General features: G+C 42.5%; 1 protein-coding gene across 9 annotated transcripts in view; it reads right to left on the bottom strand.

Moving 5' to 3' along the window:
- The window catches only part of LOC139570584 (fibroblast growth factor receptor 2-like), a 107,752-nt gene that overhangs the window by 9,365 nt on the left and 77,174 nt on the right, over window positions 1–21,213 (bottom strand). For all 9 annotated transcript variants that reach the window (XM_071392559.1, XM_071392558.1, XM_071392556.1 and 6 more), the window contains 4 exons: window positions 13,134–13,244; window positions 11,044–11,234; window positions 7,801–7,923; window positions 4,023–4,093 (listed from right to left, as the gene is read on the bottom strand). In XM_071392559.1, coding sequence (XP_071248660.1) covers window positions 4,023–4,093; window positions 7,801–7,923; window positions 11,044–11,234; window positions 13,134–13,244 — 496 coding nt within the window. The remainder of the gene's footprint in view (window positions 1–4,022; window positions 4,094–7,800; window positions 7,924–11,043; window positions 11,235–13,133; window positions 13,245–21,213) is intronic.

The following is a 21,213-nucleotide window of genomic DNA, read 5'->3' as shown; positions in this document are numbered from 1 at the left end:
GGTTTCAACTCGCCCAACATGCCTACAAAGTATCTAATAAGTTACCTGTAAACTTGGTCCAAACATTTCAAACAACATTCCTAATCCAACCTCAGGTAAACTGAAACGTAAATAATCAATAAAATTTAAGACGGAATAAACTGTTTCTAATACCAGATAAAAACAACGTGGAGCGCGCCCCTGTTTACGCGCACCAGTACAGTAGAGTCCACCTGGAGTGACACTTACAATGAATAGGACTACTTCTTCATTTCTCAAAAGAAAAACATCGAACAATTTCTCAAGACTGTTGACATCTAGTGGAAGCCATAGGAACTGCAACCAGGTTCCTAAAAATAAGAGTATCCCATAGAACCCCATTGGAAAATCCTATGATTTTCGCCTGCCGAATCAGTTCTGTTATACTCACAGACATTATTTTAACAGTTTTAAAAACTTTAGAGTGTTTTCTATCCAGATCTACCATTATATGCATATCCTAGCTTCTGGGCCTGAGTAACAGGCAGTTTACTTTGGGCATGCTTTTCATCCGGATGTCAAAATACTGCCCCCTACCCAAGAGAGGTTAAGAGTCGCTGTGGGTACAACATCACCGATGCATTAGCTAATAAACTCGTTCACCGAATCAGCGTATACACTAATGTTGTTGTTCGACGCTATCCGGAACATATCCTAGTCCACGTGATCGAAGCAATCTTGAAGCGTGTTATCAGATTGGTCGAACCAGCGTTGAACAGACCTGAGCACGGGCGTTTCCTGTTCTAATTTCTGTCTATAGGCTGGGAGCAACAAAATGAAGTCGTGGTCAGATTTGCCGAAAGGAGGGCGAGGGAGGGCTTTGTATGCGTCGCGGAAGTTAGAGTAACAATGATCCAGAATTTTGCCAGCCCGGGTCGCGTAATTGATATGCTGATAAAATTTAGGGAGCCTTGTTCTCAGATTAGCCTTGTTAAAATCCCCAGCTACAATAAATTCAGCCTCAGGATATGTGGTTTCCAGTTTACATAGAGTCTAATGAAGTTCTTTCAGGGCCGTCGAGGTGTCTGCTTGGGGGGGGGGTGAATGTGTGAGTGCATGCACGCACACACACATTCACACACACACTCTCCAAGGGTCACAGCAGCCAGTGACCTGGCATCCAACCTGGCCATAGCTAGTGTTTATACAAAGGCTGCATCGTAGTGAAATGCCAAAACAAACCAAAACACACTAAGGTGGGTGCTTATATTTGTCCTATTTCACACGTTTATTTATTTATTTGTATTTTATTTAACCTTTTATTTAACTAGGCAAGTCAGTCAAGAACAAATTCTTATTTACAATGACGGCCTACCCCTCCTGCTGGGACGGGGGCTGGGATTATACAAAAATAATATAAAGGACAAAACACACATCACGACAAGAGAAACACCACAACCCTATCCCCTCCTCTCTTCTCCAGACCATTTCCGGAGACCTTCTCCCTTATCTCACCTCGCTCATCAACTCATCCTTGACCGCTGGCTACGTCCCTTCCGTCTTCAAGAGAGCGAGAGTTGCACCCCTTCTGAAAAAACCTACACTCGATCCCTCCGATGTCAAACTACATAAAGAGAGACCTAAGACAAGAACACAGCATGGCAACAACACATGTCAACACAGCATGGTAGCAACACAACATAACAACATGGTAGCAACACAACATGGTAGCAGCACAAAACATGGTACAGACATTATTGGACACAGACAACAGCCCAAAGGGCAATATGGTAGAGACAACACATCACGCAAAGCAGCCACAACTGTCAGTAAGAGTGTCAATGATTGAGTCTTTGAATAAAGAAATGGAGATAAAACTGTCCAGTTTGAATGTTTTTTGTATCTCGTTCCAGTCGATAGCTGCAGCGAACTGAAAAGAGGAGCGACCCAGGGATGTGTGTGCTTTGGGGACCTTTAACAGAATGTGACTGGCAGAAAGGGTGTTGTATGTAGAGGATGAGGGTTGCAGTAGGTATCTCAGATAGGGGGTATCTCAGATAGCAGGGCTTGATATTCAGGGCTGCGCGCTAGCCACAGGGAGGTTTGGGAAACTCTCCGGGCCAGTTGATCATCCCCGTCAGTGGCCCGCTTGGGCCAGTGAAAAGAATATTGTAATAATGCTATTTTTAATTTAGGCTATATAATTGATTAAGAAACAGATGAATTCCTGAAGCTGTTAGTTCGTATGTCAATCATTTATCACACGGACCCCGCACACATAGCCTAGCTTGAGAGTGTTGCGTGAAGCAGCTCACTGAAGACCGACAGCGGTAGGGGTAGGAAAGCGTTAAGAAAGATGTTCCAAGTTATGATCTTTACCAGTAAATGCTAAGGCAAGAATGTGTATGCAAACCAGGTATAACAAGTTCAGTCTTGGTTGAATATTTGCTATGCGCAATACAGTCTACTTTGATAATCAGACATTTACTCTAGGCTATTTAGTCCTTTAAAAGTCCTTGAAGTTATGGAAGCCGATTTAGAAGTTCTAGTGCTCCGTTTTTTGTAACCGCTGTCATTTGTTTCCTGCCGTTTCAAATAACGGGTGCTGCGCTAGTCTGTTGCTCTCGTTTTGGAAAAAACATGTTTGGTTATTATGAGCAAGACAACATTGAATGTTGGCTTCAACTTGGTTTTCCATATAAAGCGTTCCATTACAAAGGGAACACAGTTTTTGCTCACTTTCTCGTTTTTAAAACATGATACAATAACCCCTCAATAACTCTTCAACATTTCAAATGGAGAGACTGACTAGCTACCACAGACTTCATTACTGTGTTTGTGTTCTACTGTTGCATGCGGTCTTATTTAGTCAGGCAATTCTGACATGTTTTAGAATACAATTTGTTTTGTAATGTCAACGCATAATGCCATTGGGAAGGCTTAATAAAACATGCATTATTCTCTAAGTGGTAGTAATGCATACTTTTTTGCATACATTTTGGGGGGAGATTTTTTTCTAATGGCTATTACAACAATTCAATATAAAATGTAGGTCCATGAAAATTACAACTAAGTACTTGAAAAAGTCCTTGAAAGTCCTTGAATTTGACTTGTCAATGTCTGTATGAATGCTGTAGACTACTTGCTCAGCCCAAATTAAAGATAAAATCACCTGCTATTGAAATTACGTGTGCATCATCCGCTTTTCGGCCAGATCTTGACCCAGTACAGAATTATTTTCATTTGGGACAGTAACGTTCAGTTGGAAATGGCTCGGTGTGCCATTGGCAAATGTACCTGAATGTCAAGCATTAATACGCATATGTGAATTGTGTGTATTGTTTTTAATTGTTAGGTATTACTGCACTGTTGCAGCTAGAAACATAAGCATTCTGCTGCACCTGTGATAACTTCTGCAAAATAAGTGTACGCGACCAATAACATGTATTTGATTTTAATTGGAAATGTGATTTTTGCATATCCCCCTGATATCCTCATTGCTTGCTCTTTGGGGTTTTATGCTGGGTTTCAGTATGAGCACTTTGTGACATCTGCTGATGTAAAAAGGGCTTTATAAATACAATTGAATTGAAGGAGGCCTAGGGGAGACTTAAGTGCAGGGCAGGGGGAGGTGGGCTCTGGCCCCTTCCAGAGGCTTTGAAGACGGGTAGATTAGTAACAGCATCAGGCCTTGTGAAACTTTCCCTTTCGCCACAGACCGGCCAGTACACACCCCACCCACCAAACAAATCCTCCTGCAACCCCTAACTCCACCACCACAAAATCACCTCTCTAACCTCCTGTACCCATTCCTCCACCACCATCCCAACCTCTTATCCCCTCAGTCTCACTGCAAAACAATTTGCATCAGAAAGCTACAGCCAGTGTATAAGCCAGGGTCGTGTTCATTAGGGCACACAATGGAACACTTTTTTAAAACTGCTGGTTTTAACAGGTTTTCTTACGTTGGGTGCCTAATGAACACAGTCTAGGCTGAGTTCCTCTTTCTAAAACAGTAAGCGAATTGTGTTTGTGCGAGAGTAAAACCAAGGTACAGTACTTACACATCACTCTGGTGAGTGTACACACGGTCAAACAGCGCCTCTGGAGCCATCCACTTCACCGGGAGACGACCCTGAGGAAGACACACACACACACACAGGTCAAAGGGCAAGGTCAAAAAGGTAACATTTAAATATCTATACACAGACAGACATAGGGTATTTCATGACCAATATTTATTGGCCAATCAGCATCTTTTAATTCATGCACTCTTCCAGGTTCCTGGTATTCCCAAGAATCTCATTAGATCTGGGAATACCAATAGAGAATTCCCAGAGGTACTGTCACACGTTTATAGCAGTTAGCAGATAAACTGGGTTGCAGAGAAAGACACAGTTTATTGCTACAAGCCATTAAACACTGCAGCATGGATAGCAAGTGACAAGCAGGGTCAAATACATTCAAAATTATTTAAAATTAAATTATTTTAGAATGGGTAATAGAAAGGTAGGGGCAGATGATAATCATGATGATGATGATGATTAACATTAGTTCTGCCCCTACCTTTTTATTAGGCCTTCTGAAATAAGTCTAATTTCTCCAAGACTAGAACATACTATTGTAAAGACTGATGGATTGGTGATTATCGTCACCATCACCCATTGTCTATGGCTCATGCTGTGTTGTGGTTGGTTGTTTTTGTGGTTCTTGTTGTTTTCAACAAGGCTAGGTTCTCAGCGTGTAATGAAAAGGCAGCCATGCATACTAAAGGAGGATGGGCAGGCTGTGCTGTGCTCTACAGTGTGAATCAGATGAATGCTACTGGGGGTCTGCTATGGAGATGTCAAGCACGCTCCCTCAAAACTTGAGACATCTGTGGCATTGTGTTGTGACAAAACGGCACATTGTAGAGTGGCCTTTTATCGTCCCCAGCACAAGGTGCACCTGTGTAATGATCGTGTTGTTTAATCAGCCACACCTGTCAGGGGAAATCCTCACTAACAGGGATGTAAACAAATGTGAGTATGGAACATTTCTGTGATATTTTATTTCAGCTCATGAAACATGAGACCAACACTTTACATGTTGTGTTTATATTTTTGTTCAGTGTAGGAAATCTGTTCCCAAGTAAGTCCCACGCATAAATAGAGGTATATGTGATATTGCTGAGCGATTAACCATTTCATTTATTTTATTTTTTTAAACAGCTAATTGACCGTTGGTTTAATTATTTTGAATTCCATTTAATTCGTTTTTTTGATCTAGAGATAAATCAGATCCAGCCTGAACTGTGAAATGTAGTAGGGATTTGTAGTTTCATTTGTCATTTTCTACATAGTTTAGTGCATAAAATGTGGTAATTAACTACAATGACCATAATCCATTGCACATCTACTTGTCCGGTCTGTATCTCTTTTATGACTGCTTCTATGGAAGAGTGAAAAGTGCACGATTGCTGATATAGAGAGCAGCTGTTGCTTCGCAAGGTATTTCTACTTGAACATACATGATCTAAGTGATTGATAGTTGGTATTCAGCAGTCATAAAAGTATGCCTTATTTCCTTTGAATAACTACAAAATAGTACTTTTGTCAGACAGCACAGGCAGCAGCTGTATAGAGATGAGATAATGACATGGAATTAAATTAAGTAATCAAATAAAATATACACAACAACTGAAATAATGTGAATAAATGATGGCTAATAAGTAATAATCAGTCATGTGCAGTCACTACCATCATTGGACATGTGTTAATTGTTTTATTCTGCGTTGTTACAGCATTCAACCCACATAATGCATAGTGCATTTAATGTTTAAAAACATTATTGAAACTGAAATTGAAAACCGTGATTATTTTTTCATAATCAAACCGACATCAAAAAGCACTAATCTAGACCTGCCAACCCTGTCCAACTTTTTTAGAGTTCCAGACGCGCGCAGCAAATTGGAGATTCGACTCGCCGAATTGGGGTTTTCTTTCCCCCCCTGTATGTGAGTCTGATCGCAATTATAGAATTGTACCAAATCGAGTCTATAAAAGGTTGGAATACTTTCTTGACAGCATTCCATTTACACATATGGTAAAAGTCACTAACAATATCGAATAACAAAGAACACACAAAGGACCTTTATTCTTAGGTACAGTGTAGAATGGAGATAATTATCTATGAAGTTTTTCTTAGCACATGCCCCCAAGTTTAGTCTCTGTAGTAGAGGAACGCCTGTCACCTCTCAAACAGGGCCAATCACAAGGGCCAGCTCACAAGTATTGGCCTTTTAGACACGGTTCCTAATCAACACTAAAAGCAATATCATTTTGAAAACATAAAAAACAAATGCAAATTGCATCGACACAGACTGCAAACTGGCTACACAATGCTTAAGTAGGCTACCGCAAAGGGAATCTGACCGCTGTTCGCTAGAAGAGTCTGGTGTTTCAGCCTATGTAAAGGTGCCTATTGTATTTCTATGCAGAGCATACATCATTTCAGATTTTCGTAATTGATAAAATCTCAAATCTAATGCAAAGGCATTTTAGAAGCATTGTAACACCGAACACTCATTCATTCTTCATCGCGCAGTCTTCTACACTCCCGACTCCATTTAATGCCAAGAAGTTTATATTTATTTTTGATTATACTTTTGTAATGCTTTTTGTGGCGTGGATCATAATTACAGTTACAGTCTATCAGGTTGCGTGATCCTCCTAATGTTACATGGAAAATACAACTAATGGGATGCAGAATTAAATTTATATCACACTTGCACAAATGCAACTGGTTATTTTTTGTATTTGCATTTTATTTAATTCACTAGCAAATGCAAGTGAATTGCTGGCACTTTAGAGCCCACTGAATGTCCATCTTATGTTCGCTAACATTAGCTTGAAACAATTAGTGTTTACCTTTCCACAAAACACGGAGTCGAAAATGGATTTGTCTATGTGTTATGTGTTTACGTACAGCTGACAGTCAGCGAACTCAGCATCACAACAAACAGGAGGAGGGGCAGACACGGGGTAGCTACGTCGAATAATGATGTATTGATCTCCATGTCCGTTGACACAAACTCTGTACATGTCTGTGTGTTGCAGCTCGAGAATCGGGATGTTAAGATTTATTCAGTGGATTTATTTTTTATTAAAATGTAAAATATATATATTTCAGGCCCTTTTCATTTCTGCATACTTTTAACTCGGATCTCGTACCTACGTACATGGACAGAGAATTGCGTATTTGGTACGCAAAATCCGTACACGTTGGCAGGTCTGCTAATCGCTCAGCAGTAATATTTGCTAATATTCCAATGTAATCAAGGTTTGAAATGATTATGTTTTTGTCAAATACTATATCTGTTTGGGATTCGTGCGGTCAATTTGCAGTGTACAAATGATTTATAACTATGTTCCGGCCCCCGACCATCCGCTCAAGGAAAAATTGGCCCACGGCAACCCCTGACCTACAATAACATTGCAGTATGGCGGCCGGGTTCGGGACCAGTTCTTTCTGGAGCATGTGGGAATTGAAAAAGAAGTCAGTGGGAGCAGGCGGGCGTGGTATGAAAAGCAGTGGGAGCGGGATGAAGGAATCAGTCCCGCGCAGACTTCTACCTCCTGTCTCTGCCAAGACTGAGAAGGACGGAGGGAGACTCAACTAACACAATACAGAAAGTAAAACTGAAATTCTAATTTTCCTTAAGGAATATCGGTTTACTTCATGAATTAACTCAATTGAAATGGAGTTAACTGTCACATACACCCCCTCACAACATTACAGAACACACTAACGAACACACAACACAGCATACACTCCTCAAGTGTCCCCCCCCCAAGTACTCACGTTAGTTGTCTTTTTATAGTAATCGATGTTGTGGACGTCCCTGGCCAGGCCAAAGTCAGCAATCTTCATGAAGTTGCTCTCTGTGACCAGGACGTTCCTCGCTGCTAGATCTCTATGTATACACTGGATGGAGAGAAGTAGAGAAAAGGGGACAGGGTGGACGGAGATATAGATGAAATTGACAACGAGAAAAAAAACTTTAATAGAAACATGTAAGTAAGCTATGCTAAAAATGTTATACTGTGTGTGTGTATGGTAAGTGTAATGAACCAGAAACATATTTAATTAACCCTTTGACAAGTATCAACAAACGGGTGTGATCATTCTACAGTGGTCCCTGCAGCGTACGCTCAAACCGGTGTGATTAGAACGCTTATTTAGAACAGCCAGTTCCGATTGACGCAACAGTCAGCGTTTCAGCTGGCAACACTGTTTTTTCGCAGAAACATTTTGCACAAACACAGTCCTTTAGAAAGTTATGTTCTGAATTGGACCAGTTTATTTTTGGATGCAATGTTTAAACAGTCACAGAAGTAGCGACAGCATAACACAATCATCCAAACTGGAAAATGTAGGCTACATTAGTCCTAGCGCTAATCGAGGAAAGATTGAGGTAACACATGCGGTCATTTTTAGCTAACTCTCGGCTGACAGAAACCACAACATGCTAATAGAAATTACTACTCATCACATCACGGGTGAGTTCACCATTGATAGAAATAACTGAGTAAAACACCATTCCTTCACCTCATTTTGTTATAACACCTTTGGTCTGACAGATGTTTAAGTGACACCCAGAATGTATTGTATAATGTCAACAAACATGGCCCCACACATAGCTGGCAAATAGCTTAGCATCAGCTCATCATAATCAGTACAACCTTCAAAAAGTATTTTACACACATCATAGATGTGGTGAAGGTAGGAAACAACATCTCCACTTCGCTGACCCTCAACACTGGGGCCCCACAAGGGTGCGTGCTCAGCCCCCTACTGTACTCCCTGTTCACCCAGAACTGCGTGGCCATGCACACCTACAACTCAATCATCAAGTTTGCAGACGACACAACAGTAGTGGGCTTGATTAGCAACAACGACGAGACAGCCTACAGATAGGAGGTGAGGGCACTCGAAGTGTGGTGTCAGGAAAACAACGTCTCACTCAACGTCAACAAAACAAAAGGAGATGATCGTGGACTTCAGGAAACAGCAGATGGAGCACCCCCTATCCACATCGAAAGGACAGCAGTGGAGAAGGTGGAAAGTTTTAAGTTCACATCACAGACAAACTGAAATGGTCCACCCACACAGACAGCGTGGTGAAAAAGGCGCAACAGCGCCTGTTCAACCTCAGGAGGCTGAAGAAATTTGGTTTGTCACCCAAAACCCTGACAAACTTTTACAGATGCACAATCGAGAGCATCCTGTCGGGCTGTATCACAGCCTGGTACGGCAACTGCCCTCAACCGCAAGGCTCTCCAGAGAGTGGTGCGGTCTGCACAACGCATCACAGGGGAAAACTACCTGCCCTCCATGACACCTACAGCACCTGATGTCACAGGTAGGCCAAAAAGATCATCAAGGATAACAACCACCGAGCCACTGCCTGTTCACATCGCTACCATCCAGAAGGAGAGGTCAGTACAGGTCATCAAAGCTGGGACCGAGAGACTGAAAAACAGCTTCTGTCTCAAGGCCATCAGACTGCTAAACAGCGATCACTACCTCAAAGACGCTGCTGCCTACATAGAGACTCAAATCACTGGCCACTTTAATAAATGGATCACTTGTCACTTTAAACAATGCCACTTTAAATAATGCCACTTTAATAATGTTTAGATATCTTACATCACTCATATCATATGTATTTACTGTGTTTTATGCCATCTACTGCATCTTGGCTATGCCGCTCGGCCATCGCTCATCCATATATTTATCTGTACATATTCTCATTCACCCCTTTAGATTTGTGTGTATTAGGTAGTTGTTGGGAAATTGATAGATTACTTGTAGGATATTACTGCACTGTCGGAACTAGAAGCACAAGCATTTCTCTACACTTGCATTAACATCTGCTAACCATGTGTATGTGAGTAATAAAATTTGATTTGATGTCCATTACAATCTATGCAATAATCGGAATGCATGATTTGTTCACAGTACTTGAAAACATGTGAATAAAACTGTAAATATATGCTACAGTATAAATTACAACACAATATACAGAAAATAAAGGCACCTAGTTTGATAGGAGTAAAGTTATTATTTGTAAGGAAAACAACAATGCGAGCGCCAGCCAGAAAATGTGCCTGGGGGATAAAGTTTGTGCAAGACTGCTTGGGCTCTCCTCGAAGAGAGAAGTTTGTCCGGCTCAGTAAAGGCTCAAACATAAATTGTCCAGAACAGTGAAATGGGCTACTTCTATGTGAATTAATGAGGAGGTAGAACACACCACAATTCAAACTGTTGTTAGAAAATAAAACTTGTAAGAAAATAGCTTGAAATTGAAAGTTATTTTTGTTTGGAAGCAGCACGGGTTAATTGTCCTGTTCTGTAATAATCACATTTTGGAACAGTGAGTGCATTCTGACATCACGTGCATAAAACAATCTCACGCTGGGGCGACTGTTAGAGATATTTGGAACTCATGCATGAAAAGGTTAAAGTAACACACGCTACCTAATATAACATGACGACAAAATACATGCACCACAAACGTGCCTGAATTGGAGGAAGATTCATGACAGATACATGGTAGAAGTTGTTTGTGCACCTAGGTGTGTATGTCTGCCTGTGCATGTGTGTTTAGGTGCCTGTCTGCATGCCAGAGTGTGTGTCTATGCATGTGTGTGTGTGTGTATGCGTGTGTGTGTGTATGTTAGCATACTGTGTGATTGTATGCTCTAGGCTCTGTCACATTCCTCTAGTGAGCAGGCGCGTGATGGAGTGTTTGGCTAAAGTGCCCATTGCCAGTTGTGAATGCGTTGTGAAAACGCTATTCTTCAGTTGTCCACACAGAGAGGCTTTGTGTGATAGAGAGAGACAATGCTGAGATTTGGACAGGTGGCTGATTTGGACAGATGTGTTTTTAGGAGACAATATTGATAAACACACACTTTTTACACAACCACCATGGCTAAAGCCCTAGTCACAAGGACCCAGTGCAATGCCAAGGAAGTGTGTCTACCTAGCAGAATGGTGAGAATGAACAAGTTGTATGTGTGTTTGTGTGTGTGTGTGTACCTTCTGTGAGGCCAGATATTCCATGCCCCGTGCCACCTGGTAGGTACAGGAGACCAAGTCCTTGAAGGTGAGCTGTTCATCTGAGCAGCGGGTAATATCGTAGGAGTACTCCATGCCAGGGGGCCTGCGGGCACGTAGGTACTCCCTCAGGTTCCCTTTAGAGGCATACTCCACTATCACATATAGAGGGCCTGTCACAGAGAGACAAAGAGACAGACAGACAGAGAAAGAAAGATAGAAAGAGAGAGAGAGGACACATGCACACATTTAGGACTCCACACTGACTGATCACTGCTTTACAAATTGGGGGAAAGGGATGAATCTTGAGTATTGAAGGAACCGAGTCAATCAGGGATTATGGGCATCAGGATTTTATCTTGAAAACTTGAACGCTGACAATTTGTGAATGACAGAGTCAAACATGACAAAAATGACAAATATATGGTGGGAGAGGTTTTGTTGTGTGTGTGGATGAAATACTGATGTAGATTCAGTTCTGATATTCAACACCATATTCATAGTACAGTCGTGGCCAAAAGTTTTGAGAATGACACAAATATTAATTTTCACAAAGTCTGCTGCCTCAGTTTGTATGATGGCAATTTGAATATACTCCAGAATGTTATGAAGAGTGCCTTGCAAATGAAGTGAATCCCCCAAAAACATTTCCACTGCATTTCAGCCCTGCCACAAAAGGACCAGCTGACATCATGTCAGTGATTCTCTCGTTAACACAGGTGTGAGTGTTGACGAGGACAAGGCTGGAGATCACTCTGTCATGCTGATTGAGTTCGAATAACAGACTGGAAGCTTCAAAAGGAGGGTGGTGCTTGGAATCATTGTTCTTCCTCTGTCAAACATGGTTACCTGCAAGGAAACATGTGCCGTCATCATTGCTTTGCACAAAAAGGGCTTCACAGGCAAGGATATTGCTGTAAGATTGCACCTAAATCAACCATTTATCGGATCATCAAGAACTTCAAGGAGAGCGGTTCAATTGTTGTGAAGAAGGCTTCAAGGTGCCCAAGAAAGTCCAGCAAGCGCCAGGACCGTCTCCTAAAGTTGATTCAGCTGCGGGATCGGGGCACCACTAGTACAGAACTTGCTCAGGAATGGCAGCACGCACAGTGAAACAAAGACTTTTGGAGGATGGCCTGGTGTCAAGAAGGGCAGCAAAGAAGCCACTTCTCTCCAGGAAAAACATCAGGGACAGATTGATATTCTGCAAAAGGTACAGGGATTGGACTGCTGAGGACTGGGGTAAAGTCATTTCCTCTGAGGAATCCCCTTTCCAATTGTTTGGGGCATCTGGAAAAAAGCTTGTCCGGAGAAGACAAGGTGAGCGCTACCATCAGTCCTGTGTCATGCCAACAGTAAAGCATCCTGAGACCATTCATGTGTGGGGTTGCTTCTCAGCCAAGGGAGTGGGCTCACTCACAATTTTGCCTAAGAACACAGCCACGAATAAAGAATGGTACCAACACATCCTCCGAGAGCAACTTCTCCCAACCATCCAGGAACAGTTTGGTGATGAACAATGCCTTTTCCAGCATGATGGAGCACCTTGCCATAAGGCAAAAGTAATAACTAAGTGGCTCGGGGAACAAAACATTGATATTTTGGGTCCATGGCCAGGAAACTCCCCAGACCTTAATCCCATTAAGAAATTGTGGTCAATCCTCAAGAGGCGGGTGGACAAACAAAAACCCACAAATTCTGACAAACTCCAAGCATTGATTATGCAAGAATGGGCTGCCATCAGTCAGGATTTGGCCCAGAAGTTAATTTGGCCCAGAAGTTAATTGACAGCATGCCAGGGCGGATTGCAGAGGTCTTGAAAAAGAAGGGTCAACACGGCAAATATTGACTCTTTGCATCAACTTCATGTAATTGTCAATAAAAGCCTTTAACACTTATGAAATGCTTGTAATTATACTTCAGTATCCCATAGTGACAAAAAATATTTAAAGACACTGAAGCAGCAAATTTTGTGGAAATTAATATTTGTGTCATTCTCAAAACTTTTGGCCACGACTGTAGATGTATGGGAGAGGTACAGAGTACGTTATGGTAGAGCCCCTTGTACTCACCATCTTGTGTACAGGCCCCTAGCAGGTTGATGATGTTCTTGTGTTTACCGATCATCTTCATCATCTCCATCTCTGACACCAGATCAGACAGGTCCTTCTCTGTAGCATCGTCTGGAGGAGGGCATGAGGAGGAATGAAAATACAGAAATACATATTCATGAATAACAGACACATGCACAATGCTATAGGCTGCATTCATTTGTCAGCATCATTACCTGTTAACTAGCCCTCCCTCTTGGTTGGTCCTGTCTCGCTCAGTTAAACCTCTTAAATGTAAAGTCCTCATATTTGGGGACCCTATTAGATTTTTTATTTATTCAATTCAGTTTGGAAAAGCAGGGTGTCTGCAGAAAGCTGAGTATCTTGGCTATTGATCGGTGCCTTCAAATCTTTGGTGTGGCTTTCTACCAAATATGGGCATATGAATTTACAAGGGCAGGCCGAGCCGATGACTTAATTTAAAGATGGCTGCTACCTACATGAGGATGAACTTATTTTTCTGCCTGTGACCTACCGTTATTGATCACCAGCCCCGAGAGTCATAATGTTTATTTTATACAATGTTTTCACCAAACAGCAAACATCTTAAAATGTAAGTTTCGATTTGGTCTGTGTGTGAGCTATAGCTACATGGGGGCTATCAAATGAATCCTTAGGTAGGTAGGAAGACATCTAGCCAATTTCCAAATGTTATCTGATTATGTATGACTTAATGGCAACATTGAATGTCCACTGAGTGACTATATCTTTGCGCATCAAATATATGATGTTGCCTGCTTACCCGCTGTAGGCATCCATTACACAGGGGATTGGCTACTTGGGTTGGACAAAGCAAGGCCTATAACCTTTTATGCGTAATGCAACCTATTGCTACCTGGCTCAGAGACGAGAGACACTGAGCACGCTACATTACATTGTAAACAGATTTCATTGTTTAGCAAAAATATGTCTTAAGAAAAAAAGGGAAAACTAAGAATATTGAACAGGAACCTAAAAAGAAGGCAGCTATGAATAAGTATACCGATATTGAAACTTTAAATAAGTCGGACTCGGATCAGGGGAGCGATTTGGACAACGAGGATTTCGATTCAGCCGACGAAGATTCGAGAAGGATTGGATCCACTCCTATATCTGGCAGTAAATTATTTTCATGACTTTTTTTTAGCTAACTTACTATATGCATTTTGTTTTTTATAAATTGTTTACTTTTTGTGCTTTGGATTTAGTTTAAATAGGCCTATGTAACAAGTTATATAATTCCAAAGTAATTATTGTCTATGTTTCATATTAGTTCACTGTTTGCTGTTCTAAGTTTCATCCTTGTAACTTTGGAGAGGCCACTAAACTCTCATGGCCATTGTTTATTTGTGGTTCACACCTCTGCCTTAGTCTCCAAAGTGTTACTGTTTACATTATAGGTGTGCTTCACACCTTCTATGTGAGTCACTGTACAGATAAAGTTTAGGCTTGGTATTTTTACTTTACAGTAATGTTGTGTTGTAAATTTTGTCAACTGTAATTCTGTGTCTTACAACAATATATCCCTTTATTTTATTCACCAGAAGCATAGATGCAGAGGATTTGGATGATGGCGTTTGGGATCCACCCCTCCGCAGCAAACGCCCCCGCTGGTCAAGATCTTCACCCCCCACTGCTATGTCAATCTCCCCGTCTGATGGTTATACATCCACCACTCAACAAAGGCCCCACTCCTCTTCAACCACCCCTACTACAGTTTCAACCACACCTACTACAGTTTCAACCACCCCTACTACAGTTTCAACCACCCCTACTACAGATTCAACCACCCCTACTACAGTTTCAACCACCCCTACTACAGTTTCAATCACCCCGTCTGATGGTTCTACATCCACTACACAAAGACCCCACTCCTCTTCAACCACCCCCACTGCAGGCCCTGGCACCACTCCCCTCTCTGCAAGTTCATCTGGAGGTGCGGGGGCAGGGAGGAGATCTAGGCCTCAACAGAAAAGAGGGAGAGGAAGTGGAAGCAGCACAACAGAGGGCAATGAAACTGAGGACAGGTGGCATAGGATCCTTGAAGATGATGAGGAGCCAGAACAATTTAGGGTTAAACCCAAATGACCTGAAGGACCACAGTTGGTTAGTGATGAAACATACACCCCCTTACAGTTGTTTCAGCTCTACTTTACCACCTCTGTACTGGGAACACTAATTAGTAATACCAACAAGTATGGGGATAAGAAGCAGCAGGGGGGAAGGAAGATGTCCTGGAAACCTGTCACCATGGGTGACATGCTCAACTACACTTCCTTGGTGATTTACATAGGACTGGTAATGGTATCAAGACTAGTTGACAACTGGAGCAAGTCAAATCAAATCAAACTTTATTTGCCACACGCGCCGAATACAACAAGTGTAGACTTTACCGTGAAACGCTTACTTGCAAGCCCTTAACCAACAGTGCAGTTCAAGAAGAAGAAGATATTTACCAAGTAGGCTAAAATAAAAAAGTTATAAATAAAAAGTAACACAATATGAATAACAATAACTAGGCTATATACAGGGGGCACCGGTACCGAGTCAGTGTGCAGGGGTACAGGCTAGTTGAGGTAATCTGTACATATAGGTGGGGTGCAAAGTGGCTATGCATAGGTAACAAACAAACAGCGAGTAGCAGCAGTGTACAAAAGGGGGGGTTCAATGTAAATTGTACAGTGGCGATTTTTATGAATTGTTCAGCAGTCTAATGGCTTGGGGATAAACGTTGTTGAGGAGCCTTTTGGTCCTAGACTTGGCGCTCCGGTACCGCTTGCCGTGCGGTAGCAGAGAAAACAGTCTATAACTTGGGTGACTGGAGTCTCTCACAATTGTATGGGCTTTCCTCTGACACAGCCGATTATATAGGTCCTGGATGGCAGGAAGCTTGGCCTTAGTGATGAACTGGGCTGTTCGCACTACCCTCTGTAGCGCCTTACGGTCAGATGCCGAGCAGTTGCCATACCAGGCGGTGATGCAACCAGTCAGGATGCTCTCGATGGTGCATCTGTAGAACCTTTCGAGGATCTGGGGGCCCATGCCAAATCTTTTCAGTCTCCTGAAGGGGAAAAGGTTTTGTCATGCGCTCTTCACGACTGTCTTGGTATATTTGGACCATGATAGTTCGTTGGTGATGTGGACACCAAGGAACTTGAAACGCTTGACCCGCTCCACTACAGACCCGTCAATGTTAATGGGGGCCTGTTCGGCCCGCCTTTTCCCATAGTCCAGGATCAGCTCCTTTGTCTTGCTCACATTGAGGGAGAGGTTGTTGTCCTGGCACCAAACTGCCAGTTCTCTGACCTCCTCCCTATAGGCCGTCTCATCGTTGTCGGTGATCAGGCCTACCACTGTTGTGTCATCAGCAAACTTAATGATGGTGTTGGAGTTGTGTTTGGCCACGCAGTCGTGGGTGAACAGGGAATACCGGAGGGGACTAAGTACACACTCGAGGGGCACCAGTGTTAAGGACGGGCGTAGCAGGCATGTTGTTGCCTCCCCTTACCACCTTGGGGGGGCACGTCAGGAAGTCCATGATCCAGTTGCAGAGGGAGGTGTTTAGTCCCAGAGTCCTTAGCTTAGTGATGAGCTTCCTGGGCACTATGGTGTTGAACGCTGAGCTGTAGTCGATGAACAGCATTTTCACATAGGTGTTCCTTTTGTCCAGGTGAGAAAGGGCAGTGTGGAGTGCGAATGAGATTGCGACATCTGTGGATCTGTTGGGGCGATATGCAAATTGGAGTGGGGCTAGGGTGTCCGAGAGGATGCTGTTGATGTGAGCCACGACCAGCCTTTCAAAGCACTTCATGGCTACCGATGTGAGCGCCACGGGGCGGTAATCATTTAGGCAGGTTACCTTCGCTTACTTGGGCACAGGGACTATGGTGGTCTGCTTGAAATATGTACAGTTGAAGTCGGAAGTTTACATACACTTAGGTTGGAGTCATTCAAAATCGCTTTTTAACCACTCCACAAATTTTGAGTTAACAAACTATAGTTTTGGAAAGTCGGTTAGGACATCTACTTTGTGCATGACACAAGTCATTTTTCCAACAACTGTTTACAGACAGATTATTTCACATATAAATACCTGTATCACAATTCCAGTGGGTCAGAAGTTTACATACACTAAGTTGACTGTGCCTTTAAACAACTTGGAAAATTCCAGAAAATGATGTCATGGCTTTAGAGGCTTCTGATAGGCTAATTTACATAATTTGAGTCAATTGGAGGTGTACCTGTGGATGTATTTCAAGGCCTACCTTCAAACTTTGCTTGACATCAAGGGAAAATCAAAGAAATCAGCCAAGACCTCAGAAAACAAATTGTAGACCTCCACAAGTCTGGTTCAACCTTTGGAGCAATTTCCAAACGCCTGAAGGTACCACGTTCATCTGTACAAACAATAGTACGCAAGTATAAACACCATGGGACCACGCAGCTGTCATACCACTCAGGAAGGAGATGCGTTCTGTCTCCTAGAGATGAACGTACTTTGGTGCGAAAAGTGCAAATCAATCTCAGAACAGCAGCAAAGGACCTTGTGAAGATGCTGAAGGAAACAGGTAGAAAAGTATCTATATCCACAGTGAAATGAGTCCTATATCGACATAACCTGAAAGGCCGCTCAGCAAGGAAGAAGCCACTGCTCCAAAACCGCCATGTCTTTGGGGACAAAGATCGTACTTTTTGGAGAAATGTCCTCTGGTCTGATGAAACAAAAATAGTTACTGTTTAGCCATAATGACCATCGTTATGTTTGGAGGATAAAGGGGGAGGCTTGCAAGCCTAAGAACACCATCCCAACCGTGAAGCACGGGGTTGGCAGCATCATGTTGTGGGGGTGCTTTGCTGCAGGAGGGACTGGTGCACTTCCAAAATAGATGGCATGGGGAAAGAAAATTATGTGGATATATTGAAGCAACAACTCAAGATATCACCCAAGCGTACTTCCAAAGTTGGGGCAAACTGGCTTAAGGACAACACAGTCAAGGTATTGGAGTGGCCATCACAAAGCCCTGACCTCAATCCTACAGAAAATTTGTGGGCAGAACTAAAAAAGAGTGTGCGAGCAAGGAGGCCTACAAACCTGACCCGGTTACACCAGCTCTGTCAGGAGGAAAGGGCCAAAATTCACCCAACTTATTGTGGGAAGCTTTAGGAAGGCTACCCGAAACGTTTGACCCAAGTTAAACAATTTAAATGCAATGCTACCAAATATTAATTGAGTGTATTTAAACTTCAGACCCAGTGGGAATGTGATGAAAGAAATAAAAGCTGAAATAAATAATTCTCTCTACTATTATTCTGACATTTCACATTCTTAAAATAATTGATGTGATTCTAACTGAGCTAAGACAGGGAATTTTAACTAGGATTAAATGTCAGGAATTGTGAAAAGGTGAGTTTTTAAATGTATTTGGCTAAGGTGTATGTAAACTTCCGACTTCAACTGTAGGTATTACAGACTCGGTCAGGGAAAGGTCGAAAATGTCAGTGAAGACACTTGACAGTTGGTCCGAGAGCATCGAATCCCCACTCTATCGGTTCGAGTTCCCCACCTCCATCATGAGTGAACTGATTCTTGGCCATCAACCGTACGCTTCACATGAGTGACCCACAAAAGGTTCAGGAGAATGACTGGAGGAAGGGTACTGCAGGGTATGATCGTCTTGCAAGTTTCAAGCCCCTTTATCATGACATGGCGGAGGCATGCAAAACTTACTTCCAGCCTGCTCAAAATCTATCTATAGATGAATGCATGGTTGCCTCAAAGGCTCGAATTGGCTTGAAGCAATATATGAAAAATAAGGCGTCCAAATGGGGCTACTATGTCTTTGTGCTAGCCCGATTCAGCCTCTGCTACAGGTGGAACTATGAAGGCAAGGTGATCAAACCAACTGGGAAGGGCCTTAGTTATGACTCTGTCATGCAGCTGATGGACTTCCCATTACTTGGCAGTGGGTACAAGCTCTTTGTGGACAATTTTTATTATAGACCTCTTGAAAAAGAAAATAGGCCAAATGGTGCCACAAGCCCCTAAGAGAATCGGTTACCCCAAGACCAAGGTAAATGACATGACAAAGACAGCAGAGAGGGGGACCATATGTTGGATCAGAACTAACAAGCTGCTTTTTGTGAAATGGAAGGACACTAGGGAAGTAACCATGCTCACCACACAGCATAAGGCATTCAATAACGACCATGTCTCAAGGAGGGAGAAAAATGCCAATAGAGCATGGGTGAGGAAGAACGTCCCCATTCCTGTTTCTGTGAAGGACTACAATGCCAGCATAGGGGGTGTCGACCTATCTGATGCTCTGATAGGCTACTACCAGCTCCTCCACAAGACCAGGAAGTGGCATAAGACTTTTTTTTACCACTTTGTTGACATTGCTACAGTAAATGCTTTCATTCTCCACAAGCAGATAGCCAAAGCAAAAGGTCAAACCCCTCTCTCCCAGTTGGCCTTCCGAGAGTTGGTGTTGGAAATTGCTGAATTGGGGGCCCAAAGCACCCTCACAACCATCACAAGACCCCCCACTCAAGGTGAGTGCCACTATCCAGCACACATGTCAAAAGACAAAAGGAAAAACTGCAAGCATCGCACCAAACAGAGAGAAAAAAAGGGGGAAATGACAGATCTTCTGTCCAAAATGCCAGTTCGCTTTTTGTTTCCTGGCAGAGAGGGACTGCTTCAAAGACTATCACAACATGCAAAAGCTATGGTGAAAGTGAAATCTAAACATCTACACCTGGGATGTAAAACGAACAAGAATGCCATTTGTAAATAGTTCAGCTTATTTCTATTTTTGCACATTTTTTAGTGAAGGACATGTGTAACCAAGTTTGTGTTTGATAAGACATTTTTATATATTTTTTTATGTATATCTATTGCTTTTACATTGTTTTTGTAAACAGTTCATTTGTATGTGGGACCAATACATTGCATATGCCTGGGCTAAACGTTTAAACACTTTGGAAAGGTTGAAAAAACACTTGGATATCTGTATGTCCCCCGACACCACCACAGCGTTTGAGAGGGATTGGTGTTGTAGAAATATCGTTTTTATAGTGAACAATAACTTTTAGGCACATCCAGTGTGCAAAAACAGTGCAATTGCTACATCCTGACACTTTGGATAGGTTGAAAGGACACTTGACTGTACCCTGAACCACCATAACACCACCTCAATGTTTGAGTGAGGTTGATATGGTAGAAATTGTGTTTTTTTACTGGACAAATTGCATTTAGGGATTGCAAATATGTAATATCACTGGAATCATCTAATTTACAGACATATACCACTTTGGAGAGGTTTAGAGGCACTTGGAAACGTCACCTGACACCACTTACTAAAACATCTGCCCATTTCTAGTTGTTAGGTTTATCAATCCCATTTTTTCCCTGATATTATTCACATGTTGTGGAAGCCATCTGATGTGTTTCCAGCTCTAGTCATCAATAATTCACTTATAGCTTGTCAATGAAAGATGACTTAAAAAAAAACTGTTATTTTGTGTGTGCTTGGTCTTGTGTATTCTGAACTATGTAACTCCTATCTATCTTCTGATCATTTACTCATAATCTCCCACATTGTCTTCTTTCCAAATACACCAAGTTTCTGCATGTCAGAATCATGAAATTACACATTAATAGCAGTTACTTTTGGGTATGTCTATTTAGGCGTAAATCTACATTTTGCCATTACATTTAAGAGGTTAAAGGGCACATTCCCTTGCTCAGCCATGGTTGAAGTCCCGATGTGTGTGTATGTGTGTCCGTGTGTGCATCTGTGTGTCCACCCCCACCCATCAAATACTCTACCTGACCTAGCCCCCTCTACGCCTCACCCCCCCCCCCCCCCATCTCCCTCCCTTCTTAGGGCTATTCCATCCATCCCCTCCTCGTTTCTTAATACAATTGTCCTTCCAGCCTTCCATCCCTGTGACTGAGCGGTCTTTGTGTCAGTGCAGACTAATGGCTGGGCAGCTGGTGCTGTGGGGGTCAGGTATGTGACCCTGCACCCGTGATTCGGCCCCTACAGCCGTCAATCAC

Source organism: Salvelinus alpinus, chromosome 3 (genome assembly GCF_045679555.1).
Source record: "Salvelinus alpinus chromosome 3, SLU_Salpinus.1, whole genome shotgun sequence".
Lineage (NCBI taxonomy): Eukaryota > Metazoa > Chordata > Actinopteri > Salmoniformes > Salmonidae > Salvelinus > Salvelinus alpinus.
This window is presented reverse-complemented; position numbering and strand designations above follow the sequence as displayed.